The 16,302-nt window shown below is 48.5% G+C and overlaps 1 protein-coding gene across 3 annotated transcripts in view; it reads right to left on the bottom strand.

Annotated features, from left to right (window-relative positions):
• The window catches only part of LOC133155722 (roundabout homolog 2-like), a 96,778-nt gene extending 81,600 nt beyond the window's left edge, over positions 1 to 15,178 (bottom strand). For all 3 annotated transcript variants that reach the window (XM_061281240.1, XM_061281242.1, XM_061281241.1), the window contains exons 1-2: positions 14,510 to 15,178; positions 7,569 to 7,895 (exon numbers count right to left, since the gene is read on the bottom strand). In XM_061281240.1, the coding sequence (XP_061137224.1) occupies positions 7,569 to 7,895; positions 14,510 to 14,564 (382 nt within the window). In that variant the 5' untranslated portion in view covers positions 14,565 to 15,178. The remainder of the gene's footprint in view (positions 1 to 7,568; positions 7,896 to 14,509) is intronic.
• Positions 15,179 to 16,302: the final 1,124 nt, after the last annotated feature.

The raw sequence follows: 16,302 nt of genomic DNA, 5'->3' as shown, positions 1-16,302 counted from the left end.
AATGGGGTCTCCGATCGAGATCAGATCTAGCCCTGCCCACTGACTGCATCCTCAAACTGTCATACTGCCCCGCCTCCTGAGAGGGCTTTAGCATCCACTAGTGGAGAGCGTTGTCTTTTCTTGGCACACAAAGACACACGTTGAGAAAGACAGGGCGGGTCAGTGAGCTTTGAGCCAATCTGGGCCAATTAGGGACAAGTGACAGCGCAGCTACTCGTCGGTGACACAACTAGACCACGGAACCAGTAGCAACAGCCCACAGCTTTCCACCTCCCCTTCAAACGAATACCACTCGGAATTCAAACAGCACGCCGACATCGATACTGAATTAGAGGATGGCGAGAATACAGCTGAGGTGGATGGTTAAACAGTGTGGGAGGTGCCGCCTCCCCCTCCCCTCCACACAGACCCCCCCCCCCCCTCTCCCCGCCTGTCTGCCTCCATCCGTCATGCTCGAGCAGCTCTCCTGACGTGCGACGTTGCTGAGCGATGCTGAGGCGACTTCAACGACCTTTGACCCCTCCGTTGAAAACTTGTGAACCTCAGACAGGGGGAAGCCAAACAGCTTGGTAGGGGAATGGGGCGGACACGTGGACTTAAGGGGGCAGGGAGAAGGTTAGGGAGGGTGCTTGGGATGACCACTGGCAGCTGTTATTGGCGCACCGCCTTCTTCCTGTCGCCACATAATGCCGCCTTCCCGGAGCGCAAGGAAATGGCAAGCAACCTGGTTGCAGGGCTGTCGGCGGCGCCGGGCCTCGTGTGATTAATGAGACGGGGCGCGGCGCAACGGGGAGCTCGGTGGCACGCGCCGCGCTAACGTTAACAGCTAAAAGTCACCTCACAGTCTTAAAAAAAACAAACCCGCAAACATCATCCATGTTTCGTTCACCCTTGAGCGAGTGCATAAAATATGCGGCCGGCGGGTGGATGAGGGACAGCCTGTGGGCCGCGCTCAACAGCTGCCACTCCAAGAAGGTAATGATGCCACGTTCCCCGGCCCACAATCCCCCGCTGTGGGTGCCGGAGTGTGAGGGCTGCCGCTGCTGGCACGCGGATGCAATTGGGAGCTGGTGGGGGGGTTCTGAAATGAAAGCTAGGACCATAATTGAATGGGCCCTGACAAGAGAGGGGCGCCTCTGGGACTCTTTTTTTTTTTTTTTTTTTAAATATATAATGAGATCCACCCACAAACAATAACTAAATTTCAATAGTTTCATCTGTTATGGTTCAACTTTGGCAGCAATTGGCCAAAACGGAGCCTTGTAAATAAAATAAGTATCAGGGGCTGTCAAATGGGAGATGTCAAATGTCGCTGCGTTTAATGGGAGAAATAAAACCATTTGGAGAGTACCTTTCCACCGGCTGCCTAATTCCTCCGCCCCGGTCGGCATTGAATTTCAGATGAATGAAATCTCAAACGGTTTTGTTCTTCCCTTCTCAATAACGCCGCCGCCCTCATCAACGTCCATTATCGAGCCACACATTAGGCTTTTATTAGAAAAGTCCGCTAATTTCATTTTCAATAAAGCTCTCGCTTGCGATTAGATTCGTTTTCACCGAGACCATTTTCAATTGTTATCATCGACGCCCAGTTAGGCAGCAGTAATTTAGGAGATGGAAGCAATGGAGGGGAGAGGCGAAAGGGGGAGGGGCTTGTAAGAAGGCAGGATGCTGAGGAGCCAAGGCAAGCCAAGGTCCGGTTCCCCCGAGAAGCGTCTGAAGGCCCATTGTGATGTAAAAAGAAGCGGGACAGCGTCGCAAGGGTTAAGAGCGGCAGACGTCGTCATAGCTTTCGGGGGCCATTTGTCATAAAGCAGGAAATGAGGTGAAACTGACAATGATTTATGTCGGAGTTTGCCGCATTCACAAGAGAAGCACACAAGTGGAGGAACAAACACGATGACAGATGCCGGGTATCCCCCCGGCCCCAAATTGAACGATGGGCGCTTTTCTTGCTCTGACAAGAGGAATCACTCGGACTTCTCCTCCTGGAGATGCGGCAATTGTTGGCGCCGCCGTTCTCTTGGGGTCGAGCGATGGTCAATCGATGACCGGTCGCGGGGTCGTGTCTGGAGCGGGGGCCAAAGGTGGGATATCTGGATCCATCCGGGTCATCGACGGAGATAAATCACGCCGACAACTTCCGTATGTCGGGGAGTCCGACCGTGTCTGACCTTTCCTACCGTCCATCCGTCTTCTGTTCAGGCTTTCGGGGTGCTGGAGCCGACCTCGGCTGGCCTTGGCCGGGTCGCCGCTCAATTCATAATATAACTGACTTGATGAAGTCGATTATAATTCACTGAATCATTATTGGCCTTCAACACGTTTGATATGTCGGGCTAGCAAAGAAATATAGTCCATTAAAGCGTCAACGCGTCAGATGCATGAACTAACCTGCAATTAATTGCAAATGTAAACGGCTTGGCATATTTTCCACATTTTCCGCAGCCTCCCACTTAGCGGCGGCGCCGCCAAATCGATATTCATGAAGTGTCAGAGTTATAATTCACATGCCCGTTCCACGTACACACCGGGGGACCTTTAAAAAGGCGGGAAAAAAAAGAAAGTAAAAATGCAAATGATACAGTTAATGTCTGGGCGTGAATACGTCGGGCAATTAAGCCGTTCTTTTTCAGCTCCATTACGACGCCGCGCGCGGGGGTTCATTTTTCCCAATAACGGCACCATTTAGCTCTCAAATGGCACACTGCCGCTTAGAAAAAGTTAGCGGCTGATTGCGTGCATTAGCAGCGACGCTTTTACAAATCACCAGCAAGCGCAAGTGACGTCATTGCTTGTATTTCTGCCTGTAGATTAGGAGAAGCCATCTCGCGCCGGCGGTATCTTCCCAAACACAACCCGACTTCAAGAGAAACATAGGAGGAACTTACGTTAATAGCTCTGCCCCGGTCGGTGTCGAGCGCGAAGGCCAGCAGCAGAGGCGGCCAGATAAGATTCTGCTTTGCATTTGAATGGGCTTGTTCTGATTTCGATTCAGTTGGCCTTTGGCCCCGCTTAAGCGATCCGTGCGACGACGGCGGCTCCCCCGGTACGGTCTCCTATCTGGCAATGAGGCGAAGCGTGTTAGCATCCCGTCTGCCATTTTTGTATTCATTTGTTAATTTATATTCATTTGTTTATTTATTTTATTTTTCCAGGGATTTATTCATTTATTTGGATTTACCTTTCGGAAGACTGACAAGCTGAAATAAACACCACTGACTGTTTGACATGCCAGGTTAGCCTCATCTGGACGCCGAACTTCCTACGAATACAAGAGTCAAAGGAAGGCAAAGGAAGCACGGATTTCTGAACGCCATCAAATGCTTGGCTTTCATGTGGTGGGAGGGAGGGAGTGATGGAGTGAGAAGAGACGGAAGGATCGGGTTTCAAACGCTGGCCTGCAGCTGTCCACGGCCACGAGCGTCCCTTACTGCAAAATGTAATCGGAGACGGGCGCGATCTCGAGCCGTGTCGTCGAGAAATCACTAAGTCATGACATATCCGGTGACGCGAGAACTGCCGACGGTTATGCTGCGGGAAGATTTCATTCATCGGACAACTGTAATCCATCCATCCATCCCTCCATCCATCGCAAGGTGGATCAATTGCAGCCGTACTCGCTTCAAAGCCAAATTGTCCGCCACCTGAACTTCAGCCCTCAACGCAGTCACCTTCTCTATGCTCCTGGTGATGGATTATCATTTTCAGGGCTTCTTGGGGGAGAACCTGCGGCAACTGGCTTGAAGAATTAAGGTCCGAGGGCAGAGAGGGGAGGGCAAAGGGTTCTTTAGGGGTCACAGGATCCAAACCACCCCTGAGTGATCCGCAGAGATTCGACAGAAGGTCGCAGCAACACTCACTTGTTCTCTGGCCCTTTCCTCAGTAAAAAAACAACAACAACAAAAAACACAACCGTACCACAACAGCCTGAAACTGTAGGCCAGAAAAAAATTAATGGAGGCTCGAATAAATCACCGATATGAAACCAATCGATGTGAAACCTAAAATCAAAGCGGAATCCAGCCATTAAAGCAGAAGCCCAGCAGCGAGTCTGTGCTTTGGACTTGATCAATAATCGGCCCGCAGATACGTATCAATAATTTAGAGTGCAGTCTGGCAGGCAGGCTCATTTCAACCTTTTCTTACACTCGTTTCTGCATGTTTAACAAAAGGGGAAGAAAAAAAAAAAAAGAAATTAAAAAGAACTCAACGCTGATTTTTTTTTCATGATGATTGGATTGTGCAGGTGTTGCTAAAGTTCCATTTAGTAAATGTCAATTAGACCCAAGCCAATGTTCTGATTTCACATCCAAACCGGAGCATGCGTCATTAATGAGCGCTAATGATTGGATTGTTGCCTTCATTATGACTTGAGGACTTCCATGTGGGGATTTTTTTTTTCACCCCCCCTCCTCATCCATCTCGGTTGTTTGTGTGTTGATGATGAGCGCTTGCCACGGCCACCGTCTCATTTGTGGAAAGTCGTAATGAGCGCTCGTCAAAGACCCGCCTGGCTCCCTCCCCACCTGCTCTGGGTCGCTCCCTCTTTTTATGAGCCGCTCCACCCCTCTTCCTCTTTTTCCTTCCTCGCTCTCCCCTCTGCTCCATTTCCTCGCTAATTACTCTGTCGAATGAAACCGAGCCCGCCGCTTAATTGGAGAAGCGGCACATTAGGTGCTATCAGAGGAGACTTTGTTTAAAAAAAAAAAAAAAAAATCAACCAATCCCATTTGAGGAAGCATTTGGAAAAGCATCTGTTTCATTTGCATATTTAGCTCAATACAGTTCCCCGGTGTCTTCATAAAAATGTCTGTAACATGCGAGTGGCTGCTTTGTGGCTCATGCGGCTTTTTGCTGGCCGACGTTGGGCTTAACTTGGCCTTGACCAACAGTGGCAGAAAAAAAAAAAGTCAACGGCGGATCTTCGCCCAGGCCCGGTGAGTCGGGCCAAAGTGTCATCAGCTTGCTTCGAGACAATTCCTGCCCACAAAATTATTTCATGATTTATTTAATTATTCTTATTATTTAATTAAGCAAGCCCAAAAAAAAAGACATTTCCTGCCCACACATTTATTTAATTATTTATTTTATTATTATTTATTTACTACTTAAGCAAGTCCAAAAAAAAAAGTTGCCTTCTCAACAAAATTGCCCCTTTGATGGCCATTTTATGTTTCGAAAATCATATTCAGTAAGCCATACATATAAAGTTGGTGATATTCTTTTTTTTTTTTATTAAAAAATAGAATTTGCACTGTGTGGACTATACTAAAAACGATTGATTGCCTTTATGTGCCCGGCAAATGAGCGCCGACCAGCAGTTTTGGGCTCCTACATTTGCGTGTCACCAGGCTCAAGCGGCATTAAAACAATTACAAGCGCAACCTTTCTGCTTGCGTGCGCCCGATCGGCCGCTACCTGAAGACACCCAACCAATTAACATTTTTCAGGCGCCGCTCTCGCCCCAGGTGAGCGCTGTCACACTTGGGTATACGCACACACACGTACACTCAGCGGCTATATATGCCGCGCCAGCAATTTATTCAGCAGCGCCGCGGCTAGCGTTCCTGACACGAGCTTCACAATGATTTATGAAGCTGCTCATTGACCCGGTTCAGTCGGGAGAAGAGAAAAGGGGGGGGGCAACATCCTTTCTTATAAGCGACAGATCTATCGCGCTGCTTTGACTCTCGGGCACTTTTGGAGACTGAGATTATTTGTCTTTTGAAGGAGAGAAAAGGGAAAAAAATAAAAATCAGCTTTGGAAGCAAAATTTGGTAGGCCTGTCTGCTGTGAAGAAGAAAAAAAAAAGTGTCAGAAAGCCATCTGGGATAAGCATACAGCCTATTTACTGGAGGCTCATGTTGTTGTTTTGCTCATCTTTGCTCAAAATGTCAACCACATATACTCGACCGACGCTTTAGTGTGAATAATTGTCGTATTTGTCACAGCAAATGGTCTTTGCATGGCAGTGACTACTGCTGACACGCCATATAATGAATTTGGAAGCTTTTGTCTTTTCAAGTCATTTCGCGACATGAAATTTTGGTGGCAATATCTATCTTAAGTAGACCCATAAAAAAAAGTCCCACCAAGCATTAGCCAAAAAGACAGAGGAAGACTCCCTTTTTGCTTGGAATTTGCTATTTTAGGGCATTTGTGGGCGACCTCCAATGACAAACTATACTTTCCTCTACATCGTTGTTGTTGACGGGACGGCCAGGATGACGTTCGGCCTTCAGCCAGGAAAGGCCCAATCCGTTTCAGAGCTGCAATTCAATTATCTGAGCGGGGGTTCATGCTCAGCCACTCGTGAACGGGTGCACGGGGATGGCGAGGTAGCCCCCTCTGCGGGGGCGGGGCGGGGGAGCACAAAAATCATTGCAACACAGATAGCGATTCCAAGGTTGCTTTTTCTACTGCCATTAGCTTGAGTTGAACAATCACTAGAGGGATGTCAGGGCCTGATAAAGCTAATCACTGTGGTAAGCCAAAGGCAGGGAGCTTAAGCCTCCCACCAGCAGATCCCCCCACCCCCCCTTAGAAAGAGAAAACCAAGAAACCCGAGCCCTGAAAAAGAGCCGGCACAATGTGTGATCATTCCATTTTTGGAGGCTAACAAAGAAAGAAAAAAAATCATCTTTTATATTTAATGTCGAGTCATCAAATTTAGCCCAAAAAGCCAATTGTTTGCATGCCAGTCGCTTGTCTTCAGCCGCTTCCCTTGTGCAGGTTGCATCAAAGGAAGGTGTGCGAGAAATACAACAAGGAGGTAAAACTCCAAATAATCCACAGAGTCCATCTATTTTTTATGAGTTTTCATTTAGACCCGGAGAGCGCCTCTTACAGCGATCAATAGCTCAAGCTGCTGTCACACAGTGTTGCACCTGGGGGGGGGGGAGGGGGGGGGGCTTCTTGTAAGGCCCATGGGAAAGCAGGGGGACTAGATCAAAAGGTGGGCACCCCCCCACTATATTCTCCCCAACACATAAGCCAATTTCCTGCAGAGCTCAAGGCAGCAATAACTGGAAATACACTTAAAGGGAAGTCGAAGATGGACTGGAGGCGGTGGAGGAGCTTTAAGGAGCACAAAGAACAACAAGTACGGCCAGAACACCAAAAAAAAAACATTGCAGTGGAATTAGGTTTCCAATCCAAAGTCCCGTGAAGCCACTGGAAAACCACCTGAAGGTCTTCTTCAAAGGTCATTTGATTCAAGGGTCACATTTTTTTGCCCGAAACTTGCTACTGACACAATGTGGTTTAAAAAAAAAAAAAAAAACATTCCAACTTTGATCCCACCGGCAGATTTATGTCTAGACCCGCCAACAAAAGACTGCTCGTGTTTTGACCTTCTCACCCGTCAGAAATGGCTGCCCCGAACCAAAATGCTAGACTTTCTGATGAATTTCATGCTTGGGTATTTCAGAATTTTTGAGATTTTTTTTTTTTTGTGAAGGTGAAACGTAGACGCTGTAAAACACTAGCAAATCTTGTATCTCCCAGAGCAAATGAGTGGAATAAACCGAGCAGAGCAGGACGCGAAGAAAAGAAACTGGACTCACATGCCACTTCCAGCGAGGCGTTGCGGCTGACGGCCTCGCCCAGGTAGTTGCGGGCCACGCAGACGTAGGCGCCCTCGTCGGGCTTGCTCCGCCTCCCGTGCACGATGCGCAGGAAGAAGAGCGAGCCGCTGGGCAGCAGCATGCGGTGCGAGCGCGGGTCGTCCTTGTCCGTCTCCACCCGCTCGCCGTCCTTGTACCACTCCACGCTGGGCGTGGGCCGGCCCTCCGCCTTGCAGTTGAGGGTGGCCGGCTCGCCCTTGGACACGATCAGGTCAGAGGGGTGCTCGGCGATCCGGGGCGGCGAGTCCTCCTGGCGCAGACGGGATCCTGGAGCAAGGGGAGAGAGGGAGGGGGAGCATTTAATGATGACGACTGGGTTCGGTTCCAACGCTGTAAACATCCGATCGGGTCACGAAGGTGTCTTGCAAAAAGTCAAACGCAGTCAACGCTGTTGCTGACCAAAACAGCAGCACCTATCAACGCATGTCATCTCAGGATACATTAGCAGTGCTAGCCCTGCACAAATATATGGACTGAATTTTGCAGCTCACTCAGCAACACGAGACAATGCATTCAAAAAAAAAAAAAAAAAAAAAAAAAAAAACATAGCAAGTCCTTTAATCAGCATTTGAACCTGGACAAAAAGCAACCATCTGCTCTCCGCTACGCTACAGGCACAAGCTTGTGGATAATTGGACCCAAGGGTGACCAGCTAACGGAGGCATAAAAAAAAAAAGTGCCCACACTGCTCCTCCGTACACAAAAGAAATGTGCAAACAAGTCCAAAACTGTTGAGTACACCGTCAGTGTGTGACGTGAATATTTATGTTGGGGGGGGTGGGGGGGGGGGTTCTCGGCAAGTGTCAAATGCTAATCCCCCCACGGGGGGGGGCGGCGAACCTTGCCCTCCTCCCGATTTTATTAGGGTGGGCGAGCGGCGGGAGTCTGGCAGCTAAGATAAAACTGGCCGAGTCTCGACGCCGTGGCATATTTAAATGGCGGAGGCCATATTGACCCATGAACGCAAGCCAGCCCTAATATGTGCTAATTCCTCCCATTTGCCTGCCATTGATTGGCGATCAGGCTGCTATCTTGCTAAACGGGGCCTCGGACACGGCGGAAAACAGAGCTTGGCGCTGCCATTGAGCATCAATCAAATATTTCAACCAAAAGTGTGCCGCCAGACGGCAGATGTCACAGTACAAAAGTTGGTCATTGACGCGTGCCCGCCTCGTCACTTTTGGCCTTCCGTTGTCCCGCTCTGATTTGAAGAAATGCTCTGGGTCCGTTGTTGTTTTTAATGTGATCACGGCTGCTGTGTAATCAAGTGCTCTCTGCGTTTGAGGCGAGTGCTCTTGACCAGGCTCCAAGCTGCAGGCGCTCCAATCAAAACACGTCCCCCCCCCCCCCCCGGACCGCTAAGCTCCAACCCCGGTGTTGGCAAAGGTTTCATTGCCACCACTCGAGGTAAACGGGAGCCCACAAAGCAGCTCATGAAATCAGAAGCGTTACTTTTTGTCTTTGAAATGACTTGCTGTCACTTTGCCAACAAATACAAAAGCTACAACTGGAAAAAAAAAAAGAAAATTGGTTTTTAGCTATTATTTATTCATGTTTGCAACAGAAGGCGCTGAACCTTTGATGATCCTTTTCTAATCACTTGAGATAAATAAATAAATGTATAAATCTAAATACAAATAAATAGATTTTAAATAAATAAATACTAAATTGGAGCCCACTGATGAAACCGCAACTCCAAAAACTGAGGCAGAATATAAAAATCTGACAAAATCCAGATCCTGCGGAAACTCTCATCCCTCCTCTACGTCACGTCGGAAGCGGCGACGGCCAAGGAATGACATTTCCGACCACGCGTGTCTCAGAGTCAAGCCGGCTGTACGCTTGAACGGGTCCCGAACCCGAGATTCATCTTTCCGGCCTGTCAGCCGCGTATGAACTGTGCTACGGACTGGCCGCGTCCTGCTCGCCAGCGTTGCATATCTAGCCACGGCGTATTGACTCAGCGACATGTTTTGTTTGCGCTTTTTTCTTGGAATCTATTCATGCGGAAAAGCGATTCTTGTATATTAGCAGGCTTCGGGTTATTTCGCTCTCGCTGATCATTCTCAGCAGGGAGCTTCTATTTAAGCAATTTGCTCCATCTGACTCAAGGATTGTTGGGCAGGAACATCATCAAGAAGCTGAAAATGAGATTGTGTGATGTGACTACATTTCCCTGCTGGTGATTTGGTTTAAAACAAAATCTACTGAGTGTGGGATGGGACACGTGTTAAAACCCAGACTCGGCAAAATTCATTCTGTAACTTGACTGGTGTCAAATAGAAGCGATGAGGTGAACATGGTTTTGAATTCCGTTGTGAATGCTTTGGACCGCTGACAAGCTCCATTAAATCCTCATTGCCAGGTCCAAGCGTGTGAATTTCTGCAACGGTGTGGAACAAAGACTGTTGACATTCCCGTGTTGCGGTGCCGCCGTGCATGCTCGCACAGATGCGATGGGAGAAATCACACACTGCAAAAACTCCCGACTTTGGAGCGTGTGGCTACTTGAAAGAGTGAGAAGAAGCTTTGAGAAGAGCTGAATGGCATCAATTGATTCCTGTTCCTCAAGCCTCGAGCATTGTCCTCGCCGAGCGCTCTGAAAGAAAACGTGTGTGCTTTATTGCTTGTGTGCTGCTGAGTGACTAATAGGGAGGGTGCGGCGTACGTGACGCCGTACCGCCGCATGTCCGTGAAGAACACCTGCCCAGTCCGATTTGATGAGTCGGCAGCCGGCCTTCAACCAAAAGAAGCATGGAACAAAGTCATTCAAGTCGCTATTTGTTTCAGGTGCAGCCTTGCGATTCTGGAATCATGAAAAGCAAGGCAAAGAAGCATTTGTGAGCAATGGGCCGGGTCACTTCCGAGTGGCGCAACGCCATTGATGACGACTTGCTCGAACCAGCTTCGACCTGGTCTAAAAAAAAAAAAGACCACGCTCATTGATTGATTGATGATCAATCGATCGGGCCTTTCAAAACTACCAAAAATAATCACATTAAGTGTTGAAATCTAAAATATTCCAGACAAGAGGTTCAGGGAACAGGAATCTTGAATTAATTTATGTAATTCTTCTAAATTAAGACAAATAAATAAATAAATCCATCAATTGATGAGTCTTGCTGTTCAACGCCGCACTCGGCTGGGTACCTTGAAACTCGAACTCGCCGCATCTGGACCTCAGGGCCGGTGTGAACTGCATCTACACACAGCGTTTGTATTGAATGGACGGGTGCTAGCGGCTGGCGTAGTTGAAACGTTCAAGGGCGCCATTAAGGCTTTATTCCAAACGAGAGTCTGAGCAGGAGCCAGGAGATGCATTAAATCAACTCGCTCACCAAGATGCTACTCAGGAAGCGGCACTTGAAACCTTGTCGTAGGACGATAGCACCTCTTCATCAATTCATTGGACCCAATTCCGATAGATCTTCTATAGACACGTGTGGGCGTGCGTGAGTCACAGGTATGCATTGTGTCGGCGGCGCAGGTGCGAGAGACAGGTGAGGGCACGGTCCTCCCCCATTGGTGGCCTCGACCCGCACAGGTGCACGGCCGTGTTTGAATTCCTCCCTCATGGCGGCGGCGGCGGCGAGATCCGATCGCTGCATATGTGCGCGAAGCAAAGTTGCAGTTTCTTTGAGTGGCTGAGCCAAAGCTATTTTCCACTGTTGTTTTGTGTTTGCCTCAGGGGCGGAAAACATCAAAGATGGAAGACATTTGGAGTCCAAATGAAGCGCTTTCACGCTGGCTCCCACCTAGCATTAGCATTCCGATTAGCATTCCTTTGATGAAACTCGTTTCGGTTCTGCTGTCCTAGCGGGGCTCCCCGTTGCTCTACACTGACAAATATTAAGGGGGAAGGAATTCAAGCGAAATAAAGTATGCATAAACCATGGGTGTCAAACCCGACGCCCGGGGGCCGAAAATGGCCCGCTACGCCATTTTATGTGGCCCGCCAAGACAAATTGCACGTTTTTTTTGTTTTCACTTTTAAAAAATAGAGAAGTTGCTAGCAATTTTTTATCACAGTCATCTTTATAAAATAAAACAGTTTTTACTGGTCTGTGACTTAAACAAACCGTGTCTATGTCTTAGCAAATGTTTACATTTATGGCAAACTGGGGTCATCGTATTTTGATCAACTTTTCAGTCAAATTTTCAGTTCCAAGTGAAGGTACCAAGCCAACTGTAACTGCATAAAGGCAGAGGTGCGTTTTCTTTTTCTTCCCTGTTGTGAAAATGTCATCGCTCTGCTTCATTGCAGCTTAATAAAGCAAAGGTAAAGCGGTGGAAAAGGCACTCCCGTCCCGCTTTGATTTGCTCAACAAAGCGAGGGAAACAAAAGTCGAAGACATTTAGCCCTTTCTTCCATTGTGGGGAAAAAGCAAAGTCATTCCCAAGGCCCGGCCCGGCGTCGACTGCCGGAACCGAGTCGAGGTCATAGGAGCTGACAGGCCTCCGTGTTAGCGCTCGTGTCCGTCCCACCCGAGGACCGGCTGATTGGTAACTCTTGGCTCGCCCGCCTGGCCTTGTTCCCGCCATCTCCGCCTCTTTTGTTCTCGGTGGCGACGCCGCTCCCTTTTTTGATGCTAATCAAAGAATAAACACGAGAGGTCTTGACGAGAGCTCGGCCGACAGCGGGGAGACGAGTCTTTCCGGCGGATCCCGGGATGAAGCTTCCTCATTACGCGGCGGCCCCATTCGGGCAAATGAGCCGCCATTACAATAATGCGCTCCAAACGCGGCCCACTGATGCGGAACCATCACATTTGGGGCGCAGCGGGACACACCGCCACCGCCTCGACTCTCACTCGGACTCATTTTATGGAGGAGGAGCGACACGGCGGAAATGTCGTCTCGCCGTGTGCGGCCTTGACATTTTATCGAACATTTTTGCTTGTATTTGTTTCTGGCCCGATTGGATGATTAAACACAATCTGGGTCAAATTGACCCTGAAACATGATTGCCATTTTATGAGAAACAAATGTATCAGGAGGGTTAATGACTTGCATCTCAATGATTACATTTGATCCGACTCTCCACGAGTCCTTCCCTCTTGAGGATTTGGGTTTCTCTTGACTCGGCATCGGCCGAACCACAAGGCTGGTCGCCAGGGCGGTGAGTGAGGGGAAGGGAGGGGCCGTGGGCTGCCGAGGCCTTGCTGGACCTTCAACCAGTCATTTATGTAAAAAGCGCAGGTTTGCACATCTCCAAGGAATATGCAAGTCATGTTTGCAGCGTTAGTGAGGGGCGGGGCCTCGGTCAAAAGGGCGTGGCCGCAGCATTAACACTACAACCCCCCCCTTTGAAAACCTCGGATCACTCGGGATCAACAAACTCCTACTGTACCCCTGTGATCTGCCAACAAAGACACCCCAAACCCCTCCTTACTAAATTAAGATGCACACCCCCTGCTCGGGTCACGGCAACATCTCCCGTTCACCTTTTCTCGCCCCGCGCGTTAATCACAGCGCCCGGCGCCATTCACACGCCTCGGCTTTGTTGGTGGAGAATACAACTCCGGAGCCTTTTTTTGTCTGCTTAAGTGGACTCTTAGAGGGGGATGCCCCTCCCCTCTTCTCCCCTCGGAGAAAGGATGGAAGGGGGAGGAGAGGGGAAGGAGCCCATGATTAGGGAGATCCGGCGTGAGCGGCAATACCACGGAGCCACTGCTTAGCAACCGCTGGCCCGACACCAAGAGAAGGTGCCGGATAGTCAGAGCCCTTTTTCCAATGAGGAACCTGCATTGAGAAGTTCTTAGGACTCGCTAGACCCTAGACTGAAACTTTGCTTAGTGCACCTTGATGGAAACAAAAAGGAGTGTAGAAGCAGCTGCGAGCATTAAACGCAGAAAAAAAAAAAAAGCAAACGGGGTTTTGCATACAACGCCCAACAAAACGCTTTGCATGAAGCGCCGACGCGTACTAACAAAAGCTGCAGGTGCTGCAGATGACAACGTTGACTCAATGTGAGTCTTTAAAACGCAATTTATATAAAAAAAAAAAAAGGAAAAAAAGCAGCAGTCAGGAAGCCTGAGTGAGTCACACTTTTGTGTGAATCATATGCAAGTCAACAAGTCCATCATTCCGCCATATTGACACGCGGGGAAAAAATTACACAAAGAGCCTTTTTGCATTGGAAAATCAAATATTCACTTCACTTGGTATGACATCAGCAGAAGGAAGCAAAGCCATAACGAGCTCCTCTTCCATTTCGCCATCATGTCATGGTGACACAAGACAAAGACATGTCAAGCTGACTTTTTCATTTGAATCTGAGAAGAATTCGAGAGATGGAAAAACTCGAGGCGCAACTGGACCGGATCAAGCGAAACCTCATGAGTCACACTTCCGATCTCAACCAGGTCAACGTCTCAGCAACAGTTGACACCGATCAAGGTCCGACATGCAGCGAGTCACTTTCTTTCCCTTCAATCTCATCGAGGTCAAAGTCTCAGCAACAATTGACAGCCTCTTCATTCCGGTATGAGCCCGTACACAAAACTCAAAAAGAGGCAACTATTCAATCCATATCAATCTAGACCAAATGAGGCGGCCATCCACAACAGGTTCAAAAGACCTTCTGTTGCATTTCATCACCAATCAGCATCTCCAGCACACAGCCAAGACATTTTGCATTTCAACCGGATTACTTTCAAGGTCCGTTCAGTCAGATTTGTATAAAGACAACAGCACCCGCAGTCCTTATTGCCTAACAATTGCCATTTGCGCCTCATAAAGGTCAAAATCTTAAATACAGTGACTCGACGGTTCAATTTTACAAGGAGCAATTGCCAACTTTTGGGCTAAACTGGCCAAGAAAAAAAAGCAAGAGAAAATATAATAATAATAATAATAATAATAAAACGTCTTCAATTTACCATCAACTTGAAAGCACGATAATCCAGCCAGCAGGATGAACGCGAGTGGACTCATTCTAGCATATTAAAAGATCCACGAGTGGCGCGCAAATCCTCCAATTCAACACAGCGGAGGAGATAGAAAAAAAAGAGAAAAAAAAGACGCGCAGATTTACTCTGCGTAAAAACTGACAAAAATGCACTTTGTGTCCACAAAAAGGAGAAGATCCATGAAGAGGGGGAGTAAAGTAGGTCACCCGGCTGCTCGGGCTTGTTCTTCCACTCAAGTCTCGTCAGCTATCCCGTCTTGGTCCACTCGTTGCACCCACGGGGGGACCTGCTCAAGCCCCGAGGAGCAAAGAAAAAGTCCTTCTAAAAGGCGAGCGTGGCCCCTGCGCACTTTCAGTCGGGGGGCTGCGCTCGGCTCCTCAAGCGCGTCCCGTCGTCAGACGTCGCTGGGCGGCTGCGGTGACGCGCGGCGCGCGCATCAACCGCGACATTCCCACAACAAAACCAAACAAGTTTGGGGGCGAGAAGAGCGGCGTGGAAGGCTGTTAAATGGAAGTGAGTCTCTTCAGAAGCGCGAGGACAACAACAACATCGTCCTGCCCGTGTCGTGTGCCGCCGTCACCGACGCCTCCTAGGACGCACGCAGCGCGCACACTCTTTGCGCAGCCAGCATCGCCCGCACAGGAGCAGGAGCAGGAGCAGGGGCAGGAGCAGGAGCAAGGCAATGCAGGGCGAGCAAGGGCGAGTTGGCTCCGAGCAACACCCAAAGTGCACTTTGACACCGTCCGGATAAGAAAGTTGTATGTCGCTTTAAACGAAACCAATTGTTGACGCGAACATAACAAAATCTGCGAGATGAAAGTATTAAACAAAGGAAAGGACAAAAATGACACTTGAATTTCTTTGCGTGGAGATGTGTTGGACGAACTGGTCATTTACATTTTTGTAATGTAATCTGCTCAAATGGGCGTTGAAATGAGTTTGATCCTGATTGAGAACTTCAGGAGGTCTAAGGTCAACTGTTTTCTCATTAAATTGCATTGCATGCGCACATCTTGAGATATTAATGATCAAATGATTTGAGGCTGCCTCCGATAACCAAACAATGCGTTAAAACTCAAATGCTCTATTCTCCTAGTGATGATGATGACGATGATTTTTGGCTGGCAAACACTTTGAGGCAGCAGTTGTGACACAAGCTGTTGAGGTTCACAGAAAGAGGAGGAGGGAGGGGTAAGGGAAGGGCTGGGTGGGATGCATGTGGTCTGCCCAGCAACCTCCTTCTCGTCTTAGTGAACTGTGAGCTCCCCCTACTGGTGAATCAAGCAACAACCCCCTCACCACTGCCCCTTCCATCAAATAAATAAATGTTTGTCTACGGTCCAAATGTTCAATTTGACATTTGCAAAAGGTTTGCTATTGTCGTTGGTAGCTGCATGGTGACCTTGCTGAGCTCATATTGGATTTTGGAAAATGATTTTGCCTTTAATAAAATAGTCAGAAAGAAATGTTTTTACACTTTATCGCTTCCGAGTAAACATTGCTTAGTAATTTTTTTTCAAGGCAAACAGAATAAAGGCGCAAATAGGTAAATTCCAAACATGCAGGTGTCCTGCCCCCACCCCCACCCCCACAGGCATTTGGCTAATTACAAACGAGGCCATTTCAATGGTATTCCTGTGCCCCTAGAAAGAAAGAGTCAAAGCATTCAAAGAGAAGAGCTCGCCAAGCATCACAAGCAGAAGCGAGATGCTTAGATGTGGCCATGTTGTGATTTACAAAGCCCTCCGCAGTCAAAGAGGACT

The sequence above is a fragment of the Syngnathus typhle genome, linkage group LG6, assembly GCF_033458585.1.
Source record: "Syngnathus typhle isolate RoL2023-S1 ecotype Sweden linkage group LG6, RoL_Styp_1.0, whole genome shotgun sequence".
NCBI classification, from domain to species: domain Eukaryota; kingdom Metazoa; phylum Chordata; class Actinopteri; order Syngnathiformes; family Syngnathidae; genus Syngnathus; species Syngnathus typhle.
This window is presented reverse-complemented; position numbering and strand designations above follow the sequence as displayed.